The sequence below is a fragment of the Dipodomys ordii genome, unplaced genomic scaffold, assembly GCF_000151885.1.
Source record: "Dipodomys ordii isolate 6190 unplaced genomic scaffold, Dord_2.0 Scaffold33, whole genome shotgun sequence".
Lineage (NCBI taxonomy): Eukaryota > Metazoa > Chordata > Mammalia > Rodentia > Heteromyidae > Dipodomys > Dipodomys ordii.
In genome coordinates, this window is record NW_012267249.1 from 6,094,552 (window position 1) to 6,120,663 (window position 26,112).

At 47.7% G+C, this 26,112-nt stretch overlaps 2 protein-coding genes across 2 annotated transcripts in view; one reads left to right on the top strand and one right to left on the bottom strand.

The window, feature by feature from the left end:
* Rnf220 (ring finger protein 220) overlaps positions 1-996 on the top strand; it is a 230,974-nt gene extending 229,978 nt beyond the window's left edge. Inside the window, exon 14 of the mRNA XM_013016930.1 lies at positions 24-996. Within this exon, the coding sequence (XP_012872384.1) occupies positions 24-95 (72 nt within the window). The 3' untranslated portion in view covers positions 96-996. The remainder of the gene's footprint in view (positions 1-23) is intronic.
* A 3,976-nt stretch (positions 997-4,972) lies between these two features.
* On the bottom strand, positions 4,973-25,632 carry Tmem53 (transmembrane protein 53). Its single transcript, XM_013016931.1, has 3 exons — positions 25,496-25,632; positions 9,380-9,501; positions 4,973-5,838 (listed from the first exon to the last, which is right to left on the bottom strand). Exons 1-3 carry the CDS (start codon positions 25,554-25,556, stop codon positions 5,185-5,187), a joined length of 837 nt encoding a protein of 278 aa, XP_012872385.1. The 5' UTR covers positions 25,557-25,632; the 3' UTR covers positions 4,973-5,184.
* Between the last annotated feature and the right edge of the window lie 480 nt (positions 25,633-26,112).

Below are 26,112 nucleotides of genomic sequence, written 5' to 3' on the forward strand. Positions count from 1 at the left end.
CTCCCACCCCGTTGTCCCTGCAGGGTGCCAAGAAGCTCTGTCCACAGTGCAACACGATCACAGCGCCCGGAGACCTGCGGAGGATCTACTTATGAGCTAACCACCCAAGCAGGCCTTGCCTTGAGCAACCCCACCTGCCCCCAGCCTCTGTGACAGTGAACCTCTCCCCTTGTATATACTTGCACACACTTCCCCCTGTACATACATGCACATAAACACGCGCACACACACATACACACATATAGGACTCTGGAGCCAGAGGGGAGCAGTCCTGCCTATTGGCTCCCACCTAGCTTGGGGACCATACCCATTCCAGTCTCTGTTTCTAGGGTGGGCAGGGAGGTGGGGATGGGGCATAGTGGGGCAAGGCTCCTGATCCCCAACCCCCAGACTGACAGATGACAGACAGGCAAACACCAGACTGAAGCACATGTAATATAGACCGTGTATGTTTACAATGTTGTGTATAAATGGGACAACTTTGCCCTTCACCCTTCCCCTTTGGTTGTATGATTTTCTTCTTTTTTTAAGGACCCTAGAAGCAGTACCCCGTTCAGGGCTGGCTGGGGGCTCGGCCCATCCAAGTCTTGGGGTACCTGCCTCTCCCTCTCCTGTGGAGTCCCTTCCCTCTCCCATGTGCTCGGTGTTCAGTGGTGTATATTTCTCTCCCAGACATGGGGTATACGCCCCAAGGGATGTGATCCTCTCCTTAGTCTTAGCTCTTGGGGCTCTTTATAAGGAGTTGATGGTGGGGCAGGAAATGGGACCCGAGCTGAGGCAGAGGCTGAGGTTGGTGCTGGCTGAGGGCACCCAGCTGCCCAGCCTTCTGCTGAGAACCATTCCTGGGAGTAGAGCTACATTCCCAGGAGAAAGTGTCTCCTTGCCCCTCCCATGGGCCCCATGGTGTGATGCTGTGTCTGTATATTCTATACAAAGGTACTTGTCCTTCCCCTTTGTAAACTACATTTGACATGGATTAAACCAATATAAACAGCTGTTGCCTGTGTGTATGTGGGAGAGAAGAGGCTGATGGGAAGGAGGGTGGACTGAGGCAGTTAAGGGGTTAATTCTGGGCAGCTGTGTGAGGAAAGAACTTGGTTATAGGTGTGTGAAGCTATAACAGGGTTGGCCTGCCCAGCCCTAGAGCATTCCAGCAGGGATGGGGGTGGGGACAGGGGACTCTGGGCTCCTGACTATCGATGGGTAGGGGCTCTAGGTTAATTCCTTATCGATGCAGAATCGTCAGCTCATTAATCACAGAAGAGGTCAGAGCTTGGGGTACAGAAGGGATGCAAGCCCTATACCCTAATGTAGGGCAAGAACAGCAACCACCTTGGGCAAACACAAGCCCCAGGTCTCTGTCCCTTTCTAGTCTTCTAGTGTCCAAACAGCCTGGTGTAATCAAGATGGACTATCAAGTCAGGGAACTGCCACTAGGCTGCCAACACTGGAGATGAGGCACTTGGTCATCTCCAGAACTCTCTACAGCCAGGGAGGGGGGTGGGAGGGAGGGTGCCTGGTGCTCAAAACTGCAGGTAAATCTCATGCACAACAGTTTTTGTTTTGTTTTTTGTCGGTCATGGGGCTTGAATTCTGGGCCTGAGCGCTGTCCCTCAGCTCTTCAGCTCAAGGCTAGCACTCTACCACTTGAACTACAGCACCACTTCCAGTTTTCTGGTGGTTTATTGGAGATAAGAGTTTCACAGACTTTTCTGCCTGGGCTGGCCTTGAACTGAGATCCTCAGATCTCAGCCTCCTGAGTAGCTAGGATTATAGGCATGAGCCACCGGTGCCCGGCCAGATTTTTTTTTTTTTTTCAGTACTTGAAGTGGAACCCAAGGCCATGTGTGTGCTACAAGCAAGTGCTCTGCCGCTTCACCTGTACTACAGCTTGTTTTTTTGAGACAGCATCTTGCCCAAGCTATAATTTTTTTTATTTTTAATTTTTTTTTTTTTGCCAGTCCTGGAGCTTGAACTCAGGGTGTAGGCATTGTCCCTGAACTTTTTTTGCTAAAGGCTAGCACTCCACCACTTGAGCCACAGCGCCACTTCCATTTTTTTTCTGTTTATGTGGTACTGAGGAACAGAACCCAGGACTTTAAGCATGCTAGGCACACTGAGCCACATTCCCAGCCCCCCAGGCTGTTGTTTTTTTGATGTTTGTTTTTTTGTTGGTCACGGGGCTTTTCTTTCTTTTTTCTTTTTTTTTTTTTTTGTCAGTCATGGGGTCTGAACTCTGGGCCTGGGCACTGTCCCTCAGCTCTTGAACTCAGGGCTAGCACCCTACCACATAAGCCACAGCACCACTTTTGGCTTTTTCTGCTTATGTGATGCTGAGGAATTTAAACCCAAGGCCTCTTGTATACACGGCATGGCAAGCACTCTACCACTGAGCCACCTTCCCAGCCCAGTCATGGGGCTTAAACTCAGAACCTGGGTGCTGTCCCTGATCTCTTCAGCTCAAGGCTAGCATTCTATCCCTTGTGCCACAGTGCCACTTCCAGTTTTCTGGTGGTTTATTGGAGATGAGAGTCTCACGACTCTCCTGTCCAGGCTGGCTTGGAACCCCAATCCTCAGATCTCAGCCTCCTGAGTAGCTAGGATTACCGGCGTGAGCCGCCAGCGCCCGGCCCCAGGCTGTTCTTAAACCTGATTGCCCTGCCTTCACCTCCTGAGCAACTAGGATTACAGTCCTATCCCACTACACCAGCTAGAAAAATGGACTTCCAGTCTCTCCGATTACTCCAGACTCCTTGACATTCTCAGCCTGGCCCCACCGTCTCATATTCCGAAATCCCCTGTCTTTAGATACCTGTACCTCTTCATGGATCCTAAGGAGGAATATTGCAGAACTGGGTACAGTTGGTAGCTGCTGTTCCAGCAGGAGCATGGAAGACAAGCTATCCTTGGAACCCAGCAAAGGTTCTTCACAGTCCCCATGCTCAGCTTGGTGGTACTAGATATCCTTAACACAGATCCTAGAACATGAGCTCACAGGCAATGTATATGGCCTCTGTTGTGAGGTGGAGCAGTCCCAGTGATGCTGATGGCCTAGGAAAGAAGCAAGTGTACAAGAGGGATAAGAGGTTGAGGACACTGCCTTAAACACTCAGCTTTGGGGAAGCTGACTCCTTTTATGTCTCTTCACCCTTTTCTTTCCCTGCCTTGGACTCAGTAGATCCTTGATGGCTGGTTATCCACTCCCTGGGGGCCATATGCTCTCTAATAGGACACATTAACCCAGAGTGAGGGCATTCCACTGAAGCCTGCACTGCTGGGGGTGGTGGGGGAGGAGGGAATCCTTGAGCTGTCTCATGGCATGGGCAGCACTGCCACCTGTTGGCCATGGTTGGGAATGCAGCCATAGCACAAGCTATAGCAGGACTCCTAGAGGGCTGATGCACTGCATATAGAGCTCAGAGAGTAGCAGAAGATCACTCAGAGTATCAGTGGCCAGCTCCCAATCAAATCTTCCTAACCCTTCCCTTTACTGCCTGCCAAACTTCCAAAGCCAGACATTCAATCAGTATTTGTGTGCCAGCACTGTACAATGGTGACTTTACAGAATGATAGATCATTCAGGACTAAAAGGCTGAAGCCACCTCTTCTGCCTGGAGTGATCCTCCTTCAAGGACATAAAAGTATTACTTCAGCAAAAAAAAAAAAAAAAACCTTAATCTGATCCCAGTTTTCAGGAAATAGGAGTAAACTACTCCTAGCTCCCATATAGCATGGCTGCCTGCCTTCTCCCCATTTTGTCTTTTCCTTACACCCAGCTTGCAACCTAGTCAGATCCAGTGGTACAAAGTATGGTAGTAGTTCCAAAGTGTGGTAGAGTCAGGCAGGTAACAAACCCCTACATCTTCAGCTTCTCCTCTGACATGTACATCAGACTCCTGAACCATGAGAGGACAGTGTTTAATGTGGATCTTTGCCTTTCTGGAACACAGATCTCAACTCTCCCCACTACCCTTAAGTATCTCCCTACAAAACTCACTTTTCACTCAGGAAATCAAAACTCAAGCTGGTGGAGTGACTCAAGTGGAAAAGCACCTGCCCTGAGTTCAAACTCCACTACCATTTAAAAAAATCATAATTCAATGCCAGGCATGGTAGCAAAATCTGTAATCCCAGTACTCAGCAGGTTAAGCCAGGTAATGAAGAGTTTGAGGCCAACTTAGCCTCATAGCAAAAGCTTGTCTCAAATTAAAAAAAAAAAAAAACGGTACCAGTGGCTCATGCTTGTAATCCTAGCTACTCAGGAGGCTGAGACCTGAGAATCATGGTTCAAAGCTGGCCCAGGCAGAAGAGTCCCTATGAGACTCTTATCTCCAATTAACCACTCAAAAACCGGAAGTGGTGTTATAACTCAAGTGGCAGCATGCTAGCCTTGAGCACAGAGAAGCTCAGAAATAGCACACAGGCACTGAGTTCAAGCCCCACAATTGACAACCAAAAAAGAAGGAAAGAAGGAAGGGAGGGAGGGAGGGGAGGAAAAAAGGGAGGGAGGGAAGAAATGAACTCCAGGGCAACAAAAACACAAAATCAAATTCAGTGGGCTTCGGTGGCTCACATCTGTAATCCTAGCTACTCAGGAGGCTGAGATCTGAGGATCACAGTTTGAAGCCAGCTCAAGGCAAGAAAGTCTATGAGACTCTTATCTCTAATTTACCAACAGAAAACTGGAAGTGATGCTGTGGTTCAGAGTGGTAGAGTACTAGCCTTGAGTGAAAAAGCTCAGAGACACCACCCAGGCCCTGAGTTCAAGTCCCACAACCAACCAAAAAAAAATCAAAACTCTAGCAACAAGTAGAAGTTTCACTTACACAAAATGATTGCATTCTAGCTATCTGCTATACAATATTACATTTATGGTTAACAATATATTAACTAAGTATTATATGCTTGGAACTTTTTAAGAGTAGATCCCATATTAAGGGTTCTTATCACAAAACAATAGTAGGGTCCATCCTTAACCTCATCCCCAACTTTATTAATCCTTTACAACCTAAATGCTGCAGGAATCAGCATCTGTTTCATTTGTCAAATCAACTGTAAGGTTCCTACAGAAAGCTGCCTGGCACTCTTGCCCCCTAGGATTCTGGGGCAAGCAGACTGCCACCAGTTCCCCAGGACAGAGGGAGGCTGGAGGGAGGTGTCAGCGTTTATTTCTGGAGCAAGACCTCAGCACTGGACACAGTTGTGCATGAAATCGATGCACAGACTTGTGTAGTAACTAGGGTATTCACGGAGGTGGCTGACATGTGCAGATGACACAAAATCCACAGAGCGCACTCGGACCTGGTGGGCTAGGCGGGCCTCCACCATGCGTTCCACATCCCTGGCCAGGACTACTTCATCAGCCTTTGAGTAGAGGTAGAGCTCAGGCCAGCAGGAACCAGAGTCCTGTAGCCTGTCATAGAAGTGGGTGTGGAAGAGGGAAGTGAGTGGAGCAAGTAGGATGTGGAACAGAACTGCCACTAGGGCAAAGGCCACAAGGAGCAACAGGCGCAATATGGTGGGCCGGTGCTCCAAGATGACTGCCAGGGCCCTCAGGGCCCCTACCAGGTTGCTATCACCAGGACCACTGTCAAAGATGGTGCCCACCACACGTAAGTGGCAGAAGCGCCGATGAGTCTGCAGGAGTTCGAGCACGTAGCGGTACAGCATAACACCAGCATTACTGAAGACATGGAAGAGCAGAGGCTCCCTCTCAATCTCATAATCAAAGAGGAGCTCAAGCAGCTTCTGGGCCAACATGCGCAGTGAAGGGATGCCCAAGGACTCAGAGAAGAAGACCATGTGCCATGGGGCTGTGTATCGGATCACGATGCAGCCCTGGGAGAGGAGAGAGGCTTGGTCAGTCCCCAAGGATGCAGTGGAGGTGAAGGACACAGGGTAAGTCAGAGGGGCCCGACAACCTCAAGATCACAAGACCCAACGAGACCAGCCATGCTCAAGACCCTATTTTGTTCAGAATGCAAGCTCACTATTTACATACATCTTGCAGGGGTTGGAGGTATACTCAAGGCCAGTTAGGATTCAGTGCTTTATGTGGGCCACACCTTCTCAGCCCAAGATGGTCTTTGAGGCCTGGAGTTGAAGACCTGATTTGGAGATATCTGAGCTACCCAGAAGGTAGCCTCTTCACTCTTGTTCCCACCCCACGACCCACACCCCAGACCTCACACATTTAAGGCCTTGTTGCTTGGCTACATCTTGCTGAAAGCTATTCTGCTCTGCATTGTCCCTTCCTACTTCTCATGAGACTGACACCTTGAGAGGAAGCCTGCAGGTCCCAATCTTGACCACCAGAGGCCACTTTTGAGCCAAGTCACATCACCTCCATCTCCGGTCCATGTCACTTTCCTACTTGGGTCCTGAAAGTAGAGCCCGTAACTGCCTGCATTCAGAGAACCTGGTTCCCAGGTCTAAGGTCACTTCTCAAACTCACCCTGAAATTCCAAATACTACCAATACTATTGTTCCTCAAAATTCTGAGTTTGGGCCCAAACTCCCTTTAGACTTTTGTACCTCTCATTGCCTACACCAAGTATATTACAAAACCTCTAAATGAGGTCTCCTAGGCCAGTTAGAAAAGGCAGCCAAAGCCAGCCTACCTGGCCATAGGTTGAGGTAGAAACTAAATGGAAAAAAAAAACTATAAACAAAGTATCTGTCCAGGCATGGCAAGAGCGGTGGGCATAAACTAAATCAAAGGAGCTCAATACACCGACTTCCACAGGGCCCACAAAGCCCAGCTATACTGAAGGCCCTGCTTCAGTCTGGGCACCATGTAATGGTGCCTTCCAGGGGTTGAAGGTATATTCAAATCCAATTTTGGCCTCATTGTTTTATGCTTGCCACACCCCCTCAGTCCAGGATAGTACTTAAAGCCTGAAACTGGGACTGTGCCTGTAATCATAGGATTTGGTAGACTTAAGAGGATCTCAAGTTCAAGGCCAGTCAGACAACATACCAAGGTATCTTAAAAGTGATTAAAACAACACTTAGCACAAAGTAAACTCTCAACCAATAGCAGTAATGAGAAATGATGGTAATAACTAGGAGAGAATTACCTGGGTATGATTCTTGAAACACCCACAGGGATAGACAGCCAGAATCACCAGCTACAGCCCCCTGACTGATAGGGGTCTCTCAAGTTCCACTGCACTCTCCTGGTAGTTATCCCAGTGCAGCCCAGTGTCCTCAGTAAGTCACAAAAAAAGAACTTGGTGGCCAAGAGCTGGTGACTCACACCTGTAATCCTAGCTACTTAGGAGGGTTGATCTAAGGATCACAGTTCAAAGCCAGGCCAGGCAGGAAAGTCAGTGAAACATTTTCCTTCAATTAAACACCAGAAAACTAGAAGTGGAGTTGTGGCTCAAAGTGGTAGTGCACTTACCTTGAGCAAAAATAACTCAGGGACAGTACCCATGCCCTGAGTTCAAGCCCCACAACCAACCAAAACAACAATAACAAAAAAGAACTTTGTGTATGTGTGTGCCAGTACTAGGGCTTGAACTCAGGACCTAAACACTGTCCCTTAACCTTTTTTTTTTTTGGTAGTGGGGCTTGAATTCAGGGCTTGGGCACTGTCCCTCAGCTCTTCAGCTCTCAAGGCAAACCCTCTACCACTTGAGCCACAGTGCCATGTCCAGTTTTCTGGTGGTTTATTGGAGATAAGAGCCTCATGGGCTTTCCTGTCCTGGCTGGCTTTGAACCTCAATCTTCAGATAGCAGCCTCCTGAGTAGCTAGGATTACAGGTGTGAGCCACAGCACCTGGCTAGGAGTGTTTTTTTGTTTTTTTAATCATAAGAAAAAGTGCTGTTCTCGATGTGGTCTTAAAGGAGCAAGAGAATTTGATGGAAGTAGATGCAATGTTGTGACTCTGGACTGGATCCCAGTTTGGCTAGGAAGGGCACTTGGAGTACAATTTGAGCCTCTGGACATAGGCTGGAAACTAAACTCAGTGAAAACTTATTAATATGAGAAGGTGGAGCTCAAGACCTGAACAAAAGCAGGCTAGGGACAGTACACTCACTAAGTCACACAGGCAGAGAGAAGATATGCATAGGAAAAGCCTAGAACAATACACCATGAGGTCATCGTCACCAGGTGATGCTCATTCTGCATCTCATTAACCTAGCATTCTACCTCCTGCCAACCTTCTGGACCCACCACCTTCCTTCCACTGGCACCACAGCCTCATGGCCCTCACCCCTCTATCCTGGGTTACCACAATTGAGGCTGAGATTTGAAGATCTTGGTTCAAAGCCAGCCTAAGGAAGAAAGTCCGTGAGACTCCTATCTCCAATTAACTAGCAAAAGGCTGGAAGTGGAGCTATGGTTCAAGTGGTACAGCACAAGCCTGAAGCCCAAAAGCTCAAAGACAACTCCCAGGACCTGAATTCAAGCCTCAGAACTGGCACCAAAAATAGTAAATAAATAAAAGAAGAAGAAGGCAGGCAAACAGGCCTAGTCAGCACATGGAATTTAGGACTGAACCCCTGGAGAGTAAGGCTTCAGACTCAAACCTATGCATCTCTTCTTATCCTCCTCATTCCCCCCCCACCTCCTCTTACCCCCCATCCCCCCTCCCTGCTGGCTAGTTGTAGACATGGGCCAGTGGAGGCAGGAGAAGGAGGATCAGCTAGCTGTTCTTTCAGATGATGTGTACTCCTCAGCCCAGGACTTCCAGATGGGAGCTAGGCTGTCTGTGTTAACACACCTGCCCTACCCAGCTTTGGGGATATTTGGCCTGAGGGGGGAACCACTCAGGGCTTCCAAAATATAACCAGGCCCTCTAGGGGTGCTCTCTAGTTGCTACAACCTCTACTTCAGACTCTTGGAGCAGCCTGAGAAGCAGGACTGTGCTATAAGAGGCTCCCTGACTGAGAATGTGAAAGGTGCCTGGGGCCACCTGGTGGGAAGGGGAGAGAGTGCTGGGGCCATAACCTATGCCAGCATGCCCAGCCCAGCGGCTGCCTCCCAGAGAGGCAGTTTAGTTTGGACTGGAAGTCTGGGTTGACTCCACAAGCGGGGAGCACAAGGCTGATCACTGGGGGACTTGGGGAGAAAGAAAGGAAGCAAGTCAGAAGACTACAGAGGGTCACATGAGGTCTACACTGGCAGCACAGGGGGGCAGGGTTAATTCTGCCAAAGACCCTGTGACTCTCTCATCTTCCTCGCAGTCAGTCACTCCTGACAGCATTCCTAGGCCTGCCACATCAGTGGGCAGCTTTCACTGAAGCCCAGGTGTGAGACAGCCAGGGACCTAGGGCTGACCACAGAACATTCACAGATAGCAGGTTCCCCCCCCCCCACAAATGGCAGCCCCCACAAGCCACCGACTCTCCATATGCCTGCAGTACTCACCCTTTTGTGGTAGATGGCGCTGTACTTTGCGAGGTTCTTGTCCCTGCAGCCACCCCAGCCTAAGAGAATCACGACAGGCTGTCGAGTTCCTCCCTTCTTCCCATCTTGGCTGGCACTGTCCTCTGAAACACAAATGTGCAGTGTCAACACCGGAGGTAGAATGGGGATTCTGGCCCATCCAGAGCCAATAACACTGTGTCTACAAGCAGGGAACCAACAGGTGCCATTCCCACACTCCAGGCCCCTTACAGGGCTCCTGCCCGGTGGCTCCTATCCAAATGCTTCTCGGCAGATCTGTCTGGAGGCACTGAGACCTCACTGGAAAAACTACAGGAGTACCTTGTACCTATCAGCTGAACCAGGAACACTGCCTCCATTTTGTTTTTCTGTTCAAAGACTGGTGCACTACTCTTTGAACCATGCCTGTTTTTATATAGCCTATGGGTTCATTTTTGTTGTTTTAGTGTCAGGAATTAGAACACAAGGCTTCATACATGCTAAGCAAACACCATACCACTGGGCTACATCCCAAACCCCAGCTTCTACATTGTGAAATGTAGAAAAAAAAATCAATCCAAGCCAGATGAAGAGCTGAGAGACAGCGCCCAGGCCCAGCATTTAAGCCCCACGACAACAAAAAATTAATCAATCAATCAATCCAGATGTGGTGGAACATGCCTATATGAGGCAAGACTGCAAGTTCAAGCCCACCTGAGCCAGGCACCGGTGGCTCATGCCTGTAATCCTAGCTACTCAGGAGGCTGAGATCTGAGGATCAGGGTTCAAAGCCAGACCAGGCAGGAAAATCCGTGAGACTCTTATCTCCAATAAACCACCAGAAAACTGGAAGTGGTGCTGTGGCTAATGTGGTAGAGCACTAGCCTTGAGCTGAAGAACTGAGGGACAGCATCGACGCTCAGAGATCAAGCCCCACAACTGACCAAAAAAAAAAGACCACCTGGACTACATGAGAGACTTGTTTCCAAAAAAATTCAGAAGAGGGGCTGAGAAGGTGGCTCAGTGGTAGAGCGCTTGCCTTGCATGCATGAGGCCCTGGGTTGGATTCCTCAGCACCACAGAAGTAGGAAAAAAAAAAAGCTGGAAGTGGTGCTATGGCTCAAGTGGTAGAGCGCTAGCCTTGAGCTGAAGAGCTAAGGGACAGCACCCAGGCCCAGAATTCAGGCCCCACAACTGGACCCAAAAAAAAAAAATCAGAAGATTGGTGAGACATAAAAACAAAGGTTTTGTTTTGATTTTTATACTGATCCTGGAGCTTGAACTCATGCCCTGGGCATTGTCCCTGAGCTTTTTTGTTCAAGGATTGTACCCTACAACTTAAGCCGTAATGCCACTTCCAGCTTTTTTGGAAGTTATTTGGAGATAAGAATCTCACAGACTTGGTTGCTCATTGACTGGCTTCAATGCATGATCCTCAGATGGTGAGGATCCTGAGTAGCTAGGATTACAGGCATGAGCCACCAGCACCCAACTGAAATTGAAGTTTTTGTGTCCACCAATAAAGTTTTATTGGAGAGGTAAGGGGTGTAACTCCAAGGTAGAGTGCCTGCCTAGCATGAGTGGGGCAGTGGGTTCAATCCCTACCACCACAAAAAGAAAAACAAAAGTAACATTTTATTAGCACATAGCCACACCCTTCCAACTTATCCATTATCTATAACTACTTTCTGACTAACATAACAGAGCTGAGTAGCTACAAAAGAGATCATAGAACTCACACAACCTCAAGTATTATTGGCCCTTTACAGAAAAAGATTGAGCAGACAGAAAAATATAAAAGGAGAACTGGAGTCAGGCACCAGTAGCTCATGCCTATAATCCCAGCTACTCAAGAGGCTGGAATCTGAGGATCACAGTTAGAAGCCAGCCCAATCAGGAAAATCCTGACTAAATCATCTCTGATTAAATACAAAAAAAAAAAAGCAGTAAGTGAAGCTGTGGCTCAAGTGGTAGAGTGCTAGCCTTGAGCATAAAAGCTCAGGGACAACATCCTGCCCTGAGTTCAAGCCCCAGGACTAGCTTGCACGCACGCACGCATGCACGCACGCACATGCACGTGCACGCGCAAACACACACACACACACACGAACTAGGTAAAGTGTAAGCAGAGACATGAAGCCAACTAGCTAACCTGTTCTGCCAGTGAACAACACAACCTATGTTTACCAACCACTTGTGACAACATTGACACGGATGAGGAAACTGAGGCAGTGTGGTTAAGGGACTCGCCTGTGGTCCCATAGAAAGTGCAGAGCTGGGTATCTGGGCCTGCACCCCACTCTTGGCTCCTTGAGCATCTTTAGTGCTGCTGCCCAGGCCGTAGCAGAAAGCACAAGAGGCACATGCCAGCCGCTTCCACAGCAGCGGCTTCTGCAGAAGCCTCCTGGAGTCTTGTCCAATAGACGCCTCTCTCACAGTTCCCCTGTGAAGTGAGTGGAGACATCTGCACAAGGACTGTCTGTAGCTCCACAGCTGCCCTCTCAAAAGACTGCTGTGGACCCTTCCAAGGACCAAGCCACTTGGCTATGCTCCGCTGCCACCCTGCAATTTATGGATGCTGGTGGTGACCTGGCAACAGTAAATTTCAAGGCTAGTTAAGAGGATGGTAAATATAAATCACTAACCTTTGGACAAAAGGAAGACAACAATTTCCTGTGGAAATTAATGTGATTGAAAAGTTCAATGTTCCTGCTCTCTAGTGGCGGGGGGGGGGGGCACTCTGGCCTTCGGAGATTAACTGCCTGCACCCACAGAAGCTGCCAGTGTCTCTGCACAACTCCCAGCCTTCACTGAGGCTCACCTGGGTTCCTGATCTGACTCAGGTGGCTCCAAATATCTCCCCCATTTCTCCCCACCCCCACCTCTGGGCCTCATCTTGTCCTCAGAGAAACCCAGGCCTTAGCGACCTTCTGGATAATAATCAACTGCTACTGTTTGGACCTGGTTGACTCTGAGGTTGAGCTAGTGGATTTCTGACCCCTTCCCTGGTTACCTCTCCCTGCAGCTGCCTGAGAAGGGACTCCCTCTCCCTGATGTGCATTGGTTTTGTTTTTTTTATGCCCATACTAGAACTTGAACTCAAGACCTGGGCTCTGTCCCTTAGCTATTTTGCTCAAGGTAGTGTTCTTCCATTTGAGCCACAGCTCCACTTCTGGCTTTCTGCTGGTTAACTAGAAATAAGATTTCTTTGTGGCTAGGCACTGGTGGCTCACGCCTATAATCCTAGCTACTCAGGAGGCTGAGATCTGAGGATCATGGTTCAAAGCCAGCCTGGGCAGGAAAGTCCATGAGACTCTTATCTCCAATAAACCACTAGAAAACCGGAAGTGGAGCTATGGCTCAAGTGGTAGAGCGCTTGCCTTGAACTGAAGAGCTGAGGGATAGCACCCAAGCCCAGAGTTCAAGCCCCATGACCGACAAAAAAAAAGGGGGGCTGGGAAGATGGCTCAGTGGTAGAGCGCTTGCCTTGCATGCCTGAGGCCCTGGGTTCAATTCCTCAGCACCACATAAGCAAAATGAAAAAAGCTGTAAGTGGCGCTGTGGCTCAAGTGGTAGAGCTCTAGCCTTGAGCTGAAGAGCTGAGGGACAGCGCCCAGAACCAGAGTTCAGGCCCCACAACCAGACCCAAAAAAAAAAAAAAAGACTTCTTTGTTGTTGTTGTTGTTGAATGTCAGTCCTAGGGTTTGAATCAGGGCCTAGGAGCTGTCCCTGAGCTTTTGTGCTCAAGGCCAGTGCTTTACTACTTTGAGCCACAGGACCACTTCCAGATTTTTCTAGTAGTTTATTGGAGATAAAAGTCTCACAGATTTTCCTTCTGAGGCTGGCTTTGAACCAAGATCCTCAGATCTCAGCCGCCTGAGTAGCTAGGATTATAGGTGTGAGCCACCGATGCCCAGCCTGGAAATAAAATTTCTTTGGGACTTTTCTGCCCAGCTAGCTTCAGACTATGGCTTCAGATCTCAGCCTCAGACATAGCTAGGATTACAAGCATGAGCCACCAACGCTTTACTTTCCCTGATGTTCTTAAAGGGAACAACTGGTTCGTCAGCTCTCCAGCCAGGCACTGGAAACTGCTCCTATATTCCAAGGTGTTCCTCCTTACTGGTAGGCATCTCCCCTCCCCTAACACGTGCTCTTCCCGGTGCCTTGGGCTCCCCTTTCTAACTCAGAGCCTTGTCATGACCTCCCTACTAGAACCACACTGCCCCCCCTCTGACTCTATATATGAAGTGCTATTATTACACAAAGCCCATGGTATCTTGGAAACGTGGCCAGGAGAAACTGTGACCATGAAAAGTCTTTCCAAAGGAAAACATGTTTGCTACTGTAGCCTTGAAGGTCCAATCAGAGAGCATGCTAGGTAGACAGAGCATGCGCAGGGCAGGGCGCCATGGAGATGTTATAGATCATCTGGCATGTGGCAAGCACTCCTGCAGAAGGGGTAGAATGTTGGGGATGGGAAGGAACAGTGGGCCAAAAATGGGACTAGGGTCTGATCCCATTGAGGAAGCAGCGATTATTTATTACATAGCAATGAGGAACAGGTGAAGATTCTAAAATGTAGAAGTGGCCATGATCCAATCTGTACTGATTACTGACTTACACAATTATGAATTTGATGTCTGTCTCTCTCCCCTAATGATTAGGTTCCATGAAAGCAGGAAACTGGGTCTCAGTTAGTGCCGCAGCCCCAGTGGCCAGCATTCTGGCACCATGGCACTCGGTGAAGGATGGACCCAAGGAGGAAGAGCTGGTAATCTTTTGGTTCCCTTTCTAGAGTATGAAGCAATTGTTATAGCCACGGGGATTTATGGCCACATGGGGATTCTGACTCCTCCACCCTGTTGTACAAACTGCTGTTACTCTCTTGCTCAGGATGATGGGCCTCTCTCTGTGTTTATGCTTTGCTAATGCACATTCTGCCTGCAGAGTTAACCTACTCTTCACTTCCACTAGCCCTCACTGATGATCTACTCAACACCTTCTCTCCACCCCAACCCCAATCATCACACTAAGTTAGGTCTCCACTGTATTGACAGGGCTTAGTGGGAGCAGATAGGCTTCTATATCATGTAAAATGGTGGGGTGAAGGCCTAAACAAGAGCAGTGAGCAGATAAATAGGAAAGGGGAGGGAAATGACATGGGGAAGACAGAGTCACAAGCTGGGCATGATAGTGCATGCCTGTACTCTGAGCTCTCAGGAGGTTAAGGTAAAAGGATCCTAAACTGGAAGCCGGTCTGGACTACATATCAACATTATCTCAAGAAAGAAATGGAGGAGCCAGGTGCTTATGGCTCATGCCTGTAATCCTAGCTACTCAGGAGACTGAGGTCTGAGGATGAAAGTTTGAAGCCAGCTTGAGCAGGAAAGTTTAATGGAGACTCATCTAGTGCCGTGGCTCAAGTGGTAGAGCACTAGCCTTGAACAAAAGAAGCTCAGATAGACACTATGTTGAAAATGAACTACACAACTTGTGGGTAGAGATGCGGGAGGGAAAAACAGGGAGAGAGAAAGGGAAGGGGTAACATTATCCAAAAAGAAACATACTCTTGCCAGGTGCCGGTGGCTCACGCCTGTAATCCTAGCTACTCAGGAGGCTGAGTCTGAGGATCACCGCTCAAAGCCAGCCTGGGCAAGAAAGTCAGTGAGACTCTTATCTCCAATAAACCACCAGAAAACTGGAAGTGGCTCTGTGGTTCAAGTGGTAGAGCGTTCGCCTTGAGCTGAAGAGCTGAGGGACAGCACTCAGGCCCAGAGTTCAAGGCCCACGACTGACCCCCCCCCAAAAAAAAAGGAACGTACTCTTTATCTGACTTAAGGAACTTTAGTACCTCTGTACATCACTTTTATAACAATATTTTTTTTAAAAAAAAAAGAAGCATCAGCAGCTCAAGGACAGCACCCAGGACCAGCAGACAGACAGATACACAGACACACACAGACACAGACACACACACACACACACACACACACACACACACACACACACATGAAAAAAGGAAAGAAGGAAGGAAGGAGAGAAAGAAAAGAAAAAAGAAAGAAAGGAAGGAAGGGAGGAAGGAAAAGAAAGAAAGAAAGAGGAGAAGGAAGGGAGGACAGAAGGAAGGGAGGACAGGAGGAGAGAGAAAGAGAGAGAAGAGCCAGGCACCAGTGGCTCATGCCTGTAATACTAGCTACTCAGGAGGCTGAGATCTGAGGATCAGGGTTCAAAGCCAGACCAGGCAGGAAAGTCCATGAGACTCTGATCTCCAATAAACCACTAGAAAACCGGAAGTGGTGCTGTGGTTCAAGTGGTAGACCCCTTGCCTTGAGCTAAGGAGCAGAGGGACAGTGCCCAGGCCCAAAGTTCAAGCCGCATGACCGACAAAAAAAAAAAATTAAATACTGGCAGATATAGAAATATTCGGTAATCAATTAAGTAGATCATAGACATAAATGTAATCTTTGTAATCTTAAAATAGCCAATAAGGGGCTGAGAAGGTGGCTCAGTGGTAGAGTGCTTGCCTTGCATGCCTGAGGCCCTGGGTTCTATTCCTCAGCACCACATAAGCAAAAAGAAAAAAGCCGGAAGTGGCGCTGTGGCTCAAGTGGTAGAGCGCTAGCCTTGAGCTGAAGAGCTGAGGGACAGTGCCCAGGCCCAGAGTTTAAAAAAAAAAAAAGCCAATAATTCCTTAGCTGTAACGCCAAAAACACAGGAACAAAGTGGAATTTCAACACAATTTAAAACTTTTGTACTTCAAAGGCCATTATCCAAAAATAGTGAAAAAAATCAATAAAATGGAGAAAATATTTTCAAGTCACAAGTTTGAGCTGAGTATAATAGTTTATATTTGTAATTCTAGTCATTCAGGAGGCTAATGGTGAGGGTCAAGATTCAAGGCCAGCTGGGCAGGTCCACGAGACCCATCTCAACCAATAAAAGAGCTGGGTATGGTGGTATGTGCCTATCATCCCAGCTACATGAAGAAAGTGTAAATGGGAGGATCAAAGTTTGGTCTTAGAAAAAAGTCGGTAATCTGAGCTATAAAAGGCCCTAAGTTCAAATTCTAGTATTACAAAATAAAATTTTTCCCGTGAAATTGTAACAATCAATATATTTTAGTAACACAAAGGAAAAACTGGGAGAGAGCAAAAGAAGGGGTGACATTGTCCAAAAAGAAATGTATTCTTTACCTGACATATAACTGTAACCCTTTTGTACATGCCTTTTATAATAATATTTTTAAAACCACAAAGTTACTATATGACCTAATTATTCCACTCTCAGATATACACCCAAGAGAACTAAAAACATGTCCACACAAACCCTATACGCACGGGCTGGGAATATGGCTTAGTGGTAGAGTGCTTATCTAGCATGCATGAAGCCCTGGGTTCAATTCCTGAGTACCACATAAACAGAAAAGACCAGAAGTGGTGCTGTGGCTCAAGTGGTAGAGTGCTAGCCTTGAGCAAAAGCAGCTCAAGGGCAGTGTCCATGTCCTGAGCTCAAGGCCCAGGACTGGCAAAAAAAAACAACTTGTACATAGATTTTCAGAGCAATATTGTTCATACTAATTAAAGGTAGAAGAAACACTCCTCTAGTGGAAATGGATTTTAAAAATGTGGTACATCCATACAGTGGATAGTCATAAAAAGGAATAAAGGACTGTTTTCAACTAAACTCTGAAAACATGCTAAGTGAAAAAGTAAGGTCCAAAGGTCACATATTGTATGATTCCACTTATATAAAATATCTAGGGTAAGCAAATGCAGAGATGGGAAGCAGACTTGTGGTTGTCAGGGCCAGGAGGGAAGAGAGAACAGGAAGAGACTGCTGATATGGATGAGGTAAAAATGTTCCAGAATTACAGAGCAGTGATGATCCCCAATTCTATAATTATAATAAAAACCAATCAATTGTACTTTTTTTTTTTGGTCGGTCATGGGGCTTGAACTCTGGGCCTGGATGCTGTACCTCAGCTCTTCAGCTCAAGGCAAGGGCTCTACCACAGCACCACTTTCAGTTTTCTGGTGGATTATTGGAGATAAGAGTCTCATGGACTTTCCTGCCCAGGCTGGCTTTGAACCGAGATCCTCAGATCTCAGCCTCCTGAGCAGCTAGGATTACAGGTGTGAGCCACTGGCACCGGGCACAATTGTACATTTTAAAAGATAAATTCTATTGTGTGCATTTATCACAATTTTTTAAAAAATAGTAACACATTTAAGTTAAAAACAAGTTGGAAAGTGGTATCATCAAAAGAATATTCTGTAAATACACATCTATACACATATTTACTGCAGAGAAAAGTTAATCAAATATTAACAACAATTATCTTAGACTAGAAGCAATTTTTTCCTTGATTTTTTTTTTTGGTATGTGTTTGTTTGTGTGTGTACTAGTATGTGCCTAGCACTAGGCTTTAAACTAAGGCCTCAAACTCTTGTTCAATTATTTCAATCAATGCTGGCCCTCTACCACTTGAGTCACATCTCTATTCCAGCTCTTTGCAGGTAGATTGAAGATACATCTCAGATTTGTCTGTCTGGACTGGCTCTGGACTGGCTCTGAACTGCAATCCTCAAATCTCGGCCTCCAGAGTAGCTAGGATTACAAGTGTGAGCTACTAGAGCCAGCCTTGATTTTTTTTTTTTAAATCCATTTTCTAAGCTCAATATGTGGCTGGGAATGTACCTCAGCATAGAACACTTGCCTACATATGGTAAGCCGTGGGTTCAACTCCTAGCAACATGAAAAAAATATATTATGGCTTTGGCAAGGGGAGTTAAAATGATACTTGGAAACAGCAACAATAGGGGAAGTGGTCCCATCAAAGCAGTAAAGAAGAGGTCAAGGACACCCAGAAGCCCCGTGGCAATGCCTAAGTATTCTTTTCCACACTGGCAATTCAATCTTCCAGGTTCCCTGTCATCCACAATTTTTCTACAAATACAAGAATTACAAATATATATGTATGTCATGCAACAGTGCAAGCCATAAACTCAGGCATAAATGAGATTATGTGTATCCCAGGGACCTAGCAGGAAGACAAAGGAGAGGGCTGATAAGGAAAATGGGTTTGTGGTACAACATGTGTGTTAATTACTGGTAAGCCAGAATCAAAACACAAAGAACCTCCTACTTTTTTTTTTTTTAACACAACTGACCAAAAGATCCCCTACTGTCTCTGCTCCCCAGAAATACTTTTGTAACATCTCATTACTTCTGTATTTTATTTACTTTTTTTTTTTTTTTGGTCAGTCGTGGGGCTTGAACTCTGGGCCTGAGTGCTGTCCCTCCGCTCTTCAGCTCAAGGCTAGTGCTCTACCACTTGAGCTACAGCACCACTTCCGGTTTTCTGGTGGTTTATTGGAGATCAGAGTCTCACGGACTTTCCTGCCCGGGCTGGCTTTGAACCCTGATCCTCAGACTCAGCCTCCTGAGTAGCTAGGATTACAGGCGTGAGCCACCCGGCACCCGGCTGATTTTATTTACTTTTTAAACTAGTCCTGAGGCTTGAACTCAGGGCCTGGGCACTGTCCCTGAGCTTTTTTGCTCAAGGCTAGCACTCTACCACTTGAGCCACAGTGCCACTTCCAGCTTTTCTGTTTATGTAATACTGAGGAATTGAACCCAGGACCTCATGCATGCAAGGCAAGCACTCTACTACTCTACCACTAAGCCACATTCCCAGCCCTCACTATCTTCAATTTACTTTGTAAAGACCAACACAGAATTGAGAGCCCACCACCAGTACATACCAGGGTTCAAATGTCTAGCTCTGTCACTTGGACTATAAACAGCCCTTGAGGAGGTTCTTTGTTTCAATTTCTTTATCTGTGAAATGGGGATAATCTTAAACACTTCAATAAGATCCTGACTATAGCAGGCTTAGCAATGTTCCCAGCACAAAGAGTTCAATAAATCAAAATTATTATTACTTCGCAAGCAATGCATGCTCACTGTAAAAAAAAAAAAAAGGAGACAATGAATACCTAATAAAATTGGAATCATACTGTTTGTAATCTGCTTTCTTCCGTTTAGCAATATATTGCAAATGTCTTTCCCTGTCAGTTTATATATGTCTACAGCATTATTTTTAGTGGCTACAGAGCAGCTACAGAATGTTTCGTAATTTATGGTGACCAGTCTCCTATTATTGAACATGATGTTATTTCCAATTTGGGGCTGTAATAAAAATACTTTAATAGACACCCCCTTTCTTTGTGCCTGTTTCCTAGAAATGCCATTGTATCAGGGCAGCCCTTTTCTAATGGCCACTGAAATCTTTGCAAATACAGGCTGAGGAAGGCTCTCCAGCTGAAATCTGGAAGAACTTTGGTCAAGAAATATCACCTCTCACCTGGCACCTGCTCCTCACCTGTAAAACAGGCTTAAGAATGCTCTGCTGGGCGCTGGTGGCTCATGATTGTAATCCTAGGTACTAAGGGCAAGATCTGAGGATCATGGTTCAAAGTCAGCACCGGCAGCAAAGTCCAGGAGACTCTTATCTCCACTAAACCACCAGAAAATTGGAAGTGGCGCTGTGGCTCAAGTGATAAAGTGCTTGAGCTGAACTGCTGAGGAACAGCACCCAGGTCCAGAGTTCAAGCCCCACAACAAACGACGACAAAAAAAGTCCTCTCACCTCACAAGGTAGGGGTGAGGACCAATAAGCTAATGAAAGGAATTCCTGGCAGGTTGGATTGTGGGTAGGGTGTGGACAGGGTCAACATGAGAGAATAAAAGAGGGCTGGCAAATGATGTGTCAGATCTGGACCTCAAATCAGTGCCTAACAAAGCACCTGGCAGAGAGTAAGCACTTAGAAAGAGTTCCAGCCGGGCGCCGGTGGCTCATGCCTGTAATCCTAGCTACTTAGGAGGCTGAGATCTGAGGATCTCAGTTCAAAGCCAGCCTGGGCAGGAAAGTCCATGAAACTCTTATCTCCAATAAACCACCAGAAAACCGTAAGTGGCGCTGTAGCTCAAGTGGTAGAGCACACGCCTTGAGCTGAAGAGCTGAGAGTTCAAGCCCCACGACTGATAAAAAAAAAAAAAAAAAAGGGTTCCATTCAGGGGTGAAAGACAGGAAGATGCAAATAAATGAAACTCTTTTCAAAGATGGTAGTGACCACATCATTTGAAATCCCACAAACAAGGCTAGGACCAAGTGTTCACTCATTTTCCTCCCTCCTGGGGCTTTGAGGTCTGCTTAGTGATTGCTTTTAAGATTTTTCTTTTGTTGGTTTTTTTTGTAGTGCTGGAAGAAAAAAATCAGGGCTAAATGCACTCTAGGTAAGGGCTTGGCCATTCAGCCACACTTCAGGCCTTTTGATTTGTTTTATTTTGTGGAGAAACGGTCTTACTATTTTAGCCCAAGTTGGCCTCTAGCTTGAGATCCTCCATCCTCTTAGCCTTCCAAATGCTGAAATTAAATGATTAAACCAGATCTTAAAGAGTTTTGTTGTTGTTGTTGTTGTTGTTGTTTTCTGCCAGTACTAGGACTTGAACTCAGGGCCTTGCACTCTTGCTTAGTTTGTTCATCAAGACTGGCACTTTACCACTTAAGCCACACCTTTACTTATGGCTTTTTGCTGGTTAATTAGAGATAAGAGTCTAAGATTTGTCTGCCTGGGCTGGCTTTGAACTGGGATCCTCAGATCTCAGCCTCCTGAGCAGCTAAGATTAGAGCAGCTAAGGAGCCAGCACCCAGCAGATCTTAAAAGTTTTTGACTCAATCCCCTCTACTCAAAGCATACCACAGCCTCCTACCAGAACCCTGCTCTCTCCAGCAACTTCCTCAAAGACCTTACATTTATACTTTAGCTGCTCACCAAGAATCTGTCAGTTTTCCCGAAGCTCCATCCCTCACCCTAGCCCCTCGGGTGGTCCAGACCTCAGTATTACCTTCCTGGCCCCAGTGAAAGCTATGTTAAGACAACAGGATGGCTACATCATGGTTCAAAGCCAACCCGGGCAGGAAATTCTAAGAATCTTATCTCTAATTTACCACCAAAAAAATGCCAGAAGTGGACCTGTGACTCAAGTGGTAGAGCTCCAGATTTGAGTGAACAGCACCCATGCCCTGAGTTTAAGTCCCAGTACTGACAGGCACACACACACACACACACACACACACACACACACACACACCTAGAAAGGCACCAGTCCCAAAGTTCCAGTACTGACAGGCACACACACACACACACACACACACACACACACACACACACCTAGAAAGGCACCAGTCCCAAACCTACAGAAAAATGTGAGTGGTCAAATTAGCTTTGGCTTGGCCCCACAGGCCAAGGCTAACTGGGCACCTCAGCCTTGTTAGACCCCAACAGCAGCAGTGAGTAAAACTGACAAAGGAATGCAACAATAGGATACTACAGAGCTGTGGGATATCTAAGAGACAATCCCTCCCCCCCCCCCCCCCCCCCCCAAAATCCACAACCCTACCCTAGGAACAAAATAAAACAAATTTGTTTCCCCTTCCCATCCCTTCCCAGCCTCCCCCCCCTCCCACCCCCCCCCCCCCCCCCCCCCCGCCCCGCAAAGAAATGAAAGAGGACTGAGGATTAGGTGAACAAGGAATCACTGGCCCAAGAAAACCATGGGAAGGGCAGACTCCAAGTCAAAGGTGCTAGTAGGCTATGTTCAGCACTGGCAGCCACATGCTGGTTGGTAGAGTTCCTAAGAGGAGAAGTCTCACTGCCCAGCCTGGTCCACAAAGCCCAGGGCTCTGCCCAACCCAAGCCTGAAGCTGCCTTCCAGCAAACTGATGTGCGAGCATTGCCACTCACCTCACAGCAGAGCTGGCCTCTGTGATTTTGATTCCAAATACAGGAGGGAAGCAATTCTACAAATCAAATATGACCTTGCTGCACACCTTAGACATTAACTACAAAAGAGCTATGTCTGAGACCTCCCCCTCTTTAAAAAACAAAACAAATAAACAAAACATCTCTCCCGTTCAGCCATGGCCTTGGGGAACTCTCTGCAAAGGGGAAACAAATGAATTCAGAGAAGTCCAGGATCCCACATTCTTATGAACCACTTTTCGATGCCCAGGCCAGCACTTAGCATGCCCCTCTAAGAAGGAAAATCATAAATCAAGGTCTGTCTGCAGGCAACACAACTCAGAGGAATGACTGAAGGCCTTGGAGGTATTTCTCTTGGAAAAGGGAGATTCATTGAAAGCATTAAACCGGTTCTTAAAAAGAGGAAGAGGAAGTACTTGTTCTGTGTTGAGCCTATCATAATAATCCACATGGTTTTTGAAACCACCTGCTTATAAGTCCTTGCTCCCCCAAACCCCAGCTCCCTGAAGGATGTCTGTGCCTGCATCACTTCTGAGACAGCAGCAACTAACCCAAGGCCAAGCCACAGCTAATGCTAAGCGGAAAGTAGAACTGACAGGAAGGCTCACTGTGGTTCAAGAACGGGGAAGTGCTTTCTAACAAGCCCAGCAGCCTCCAAAAGGCTGGGGTATTTGGGAGGAAACATCCTCTGGTGGAAAGACCTTCCCAGGGAAAGAAATGGTGTACACAGGACCTGCTCCTTCCCAAGCACACTCACTCCACCCAACACTTGTTAACCCTCCCAATCCTGGGAGATAGACATCACCGTTATTCCTATTTGACAGTGGAAGAATCTGAGGCTCAGTAAGGTTCAATAACTTGCCCAAAGCCATAGAGTTAGTTAAGAGCAAAAATTTGAACCAAGACCCTCCGGTTATCCGTATGTGTGTGGGTGTGTGACAGAGAGAGACAGAGAGAGACAGACAGACAGATAGACAGAGAATGTCCTGGGGCTTGAATTCAGGGCCTGAGCACTGTCTTAGAGCTTTTTTGCTGAAGGCTAGTGCTTTACCACTTATGCCACAGCTCCACTTCCAGCTTTTTGATGGTTAATTGGAGAGATAGTCTCTTGGACTTTCCTGTATGGGCTAGCTTTGAACCTTGATCCTCAGATCTCAACCTCCTGAGTAGCTAGAACTATAGGCATGAACCACCAGTGCCTGGCCTGCCCACTTTAGCAGAGTTTGTGCCCTTCTGTCCCTATAGAAGGTAGCTCCAGACCTGTGCAGCTGATGGCATTCTATGAGACTTCATCTCATGCAGATGTCAAGACTTTTGTAACTGTAGGCCCAGGAGCCCTAAGCCAACAGGTACAGGTGTAGGGAAAAGCAACCCATCAGAGGTATCTGTTTTAGGGGAGCTCAGGCATACTACACCTCTCTTCCTAGATTTTTTTTTTTTTTGGTAGTTGTGGGGCTTGAACTCGGCCTGAGTTCTGTCCCTCAGCTCTTCAGCTGAAGGTGAGCACTCTACCACTTGAACTACAGTGCCACTTCTGGTTTTCTGGTGGTTTATTGGAGATAAAGAGTTTCACGGACTTTCCTGCCTGGGCTGGCTTTGAACCTCGATCCTCAGATCTCAGCCTCCTGAGTAGATAGGATTACAGGTATGAGCCACCAGCGCCTGGCCCTCCTAGATTTTAACCAAAGAACATACAGTGCTACTATAAACATCTAGAAAGATTCTCCTGGACCTGGGCAGCAAAGTCTGTGAAACTCTCATCTCCAATAAACCACCAGAAAACCGGAAGTGGTGCTGTGGCTCAAGTGGTAGAACTCTCGCCTTGAACTGAAGAGCTGAAGGACAGTGCTCAGGCAAAGAGTTCAAGCCCCACGAACAACAAGAAAAGATTCTCCTGGAAAAGCAGCATCTGAGCTACAATTTACATGCTGGGCTAAGCAAATGAGGGGAAAGGACATTTCAGATAGGGGACAGAGCAGAAGCAGGCTGGGAATGTGGTTTAGTGGTAGAGTGCTTGCATGACATCCTGGGTTCAATTCCTCAGAAACACATATCCAGAAAAAGCCAGAAGTGGTGCTGTGGCTCAAGTGGTAGAGGGCTAGTCTTGAGCAAATAAGCTAAAGGTACAGCATCCAGGACCCTGAGTTAAAGTCTCAGTACCAGGACAAAATAAATAATAAACTGACTGTCATGCTAAGGAATCTGGACTTGATTTCAGTAAGTAGATACAGGATTTCATGAAAAGTAAAGATACCATCAAGTTCATGGTGAAGGTCACTGCAATGTAAGAGCAAAATAAGAAGCTAAGCTGCTGGGCCGTGAGACTGGTGGTGTGCATTCGACGCTGCAGGAGACAGACATGCTGGGCTCAGGCTGACCTGTGCTCCAACATTGCTCTACTCTGATTTCCAGCAGACCAGCCTTCCTCTGGACCTCCCAACTTACCCTTACCCTTCAGGGGTAAGTTGTGACATAGATCTGCTTTAAAGTGCAGCCTCCCACACATTTACCTTCAATATTATTGGGGGGAAGAGGAACAATGTTAATCCTTAATGCCAATTAAAAGGCTGGGGGCGTGGCTCGAGTGGTTAAGCACTGGCCTAAATGCCAATAATTCAGTTCCCTCGGCGTCAGGCCCTGTGCGGGCTCCTTTACATAAATAATCTCAGTTGTGCAACCAACATTCCTTCAGGGAAGCTTTCTGCTGTTACCCTGGATTTGCAGAGGCAGAAACTCAAGTTCACAGTGGTCAGTTTTTCAAAGGCTATCTCATTACTAAAGAGAGGATTTAGGATTTCCACAGCGTTCTGTTAACCACTGCCAGGAAGCGTGGGAGATGATGGGTTCTGACTCCGGCTTCTCTGAGATTCAGACTCCCTGAGGACCTGTTTCCTTCGGGGAAAATAATGGGTGTAACCCTCAGCCACCATTGGCGACGCGGGCCTGCGGGTGGGAAGCCTAATCCCAAACAAAAGAACCAGACGGGGCCTCAAGGCGGCCCCCAGCTACTTAAGAAACTAGGGCTGGGCCTGAGAACCCTGGACTAGCAGGAGCGGGCCGACTCCAGGCCTGGGCGGGGCGGGGCGGGGCTGGGAAGGACCCACGAGCTGGGGCGGGGCTCGCGGAGGGCGGGGCTCTCGGCGACCCGCCAAGTCTGAGACCATCAAGCCCCCACAGGGGGACGGGCCGCGAGGGGGCGGGCCGTAAAGGGGCGGGGCCTCCGGTGCGCTCGGGACCCGCAGACTCATAGGTCACCTCCCCACGACTGGACCCCACCCTTGTTCCATACTCTGGCTCCAGCAGGGCTGATCCGGGATCTCGATGGTGTAATCCAGCTCCACCGACGCCATGGTGAAGGTGCCGGCACACAGATGGGGCCTACTGCCGGAACTCCAGCTCGCGTGCCCACTCCTCGCCCGGGCGCCGGTGGGCACCGCCCAGACCCCACCCCCTCCCGACGATGCCCAATCCCCGTGCCGCGCTCTGTGACCTCCCCTTCCTAGCAACCAAGGAGTCCTTTGGAGCCTCCCGTCGCGCCCCGCCCCCCTCCCACCCCCCCTAGCCTTTCCCTAGCAACCATGTCCCGCCTTTCCACTGACCTCTGGTCCGCAGCTATTGGCTAAAACTCTTGAATCGGGTCATCTATTGGTCATCAACGATGCCGGTCAGAGGGAGTTCCCACCCCTCCCGTGAAGGTAAGAGTGTTGGGGAGTTGTATTCGGGGAGTTAGGAGGGTCTGTTGTCTAAGCTGCTTTTTACTCTACTGGGCAGAAGAGAGTGCTTTCGGACTTTCAGCGGCTAACTACCTCTACTACCCTCTTCTTTCAGCCACCGCTTAGAGGCCTGGAGTAGAAAACCGTGTTAAACCGACTAGGAAGCTCGCGCCGACCCATCCTTCAACTAGGT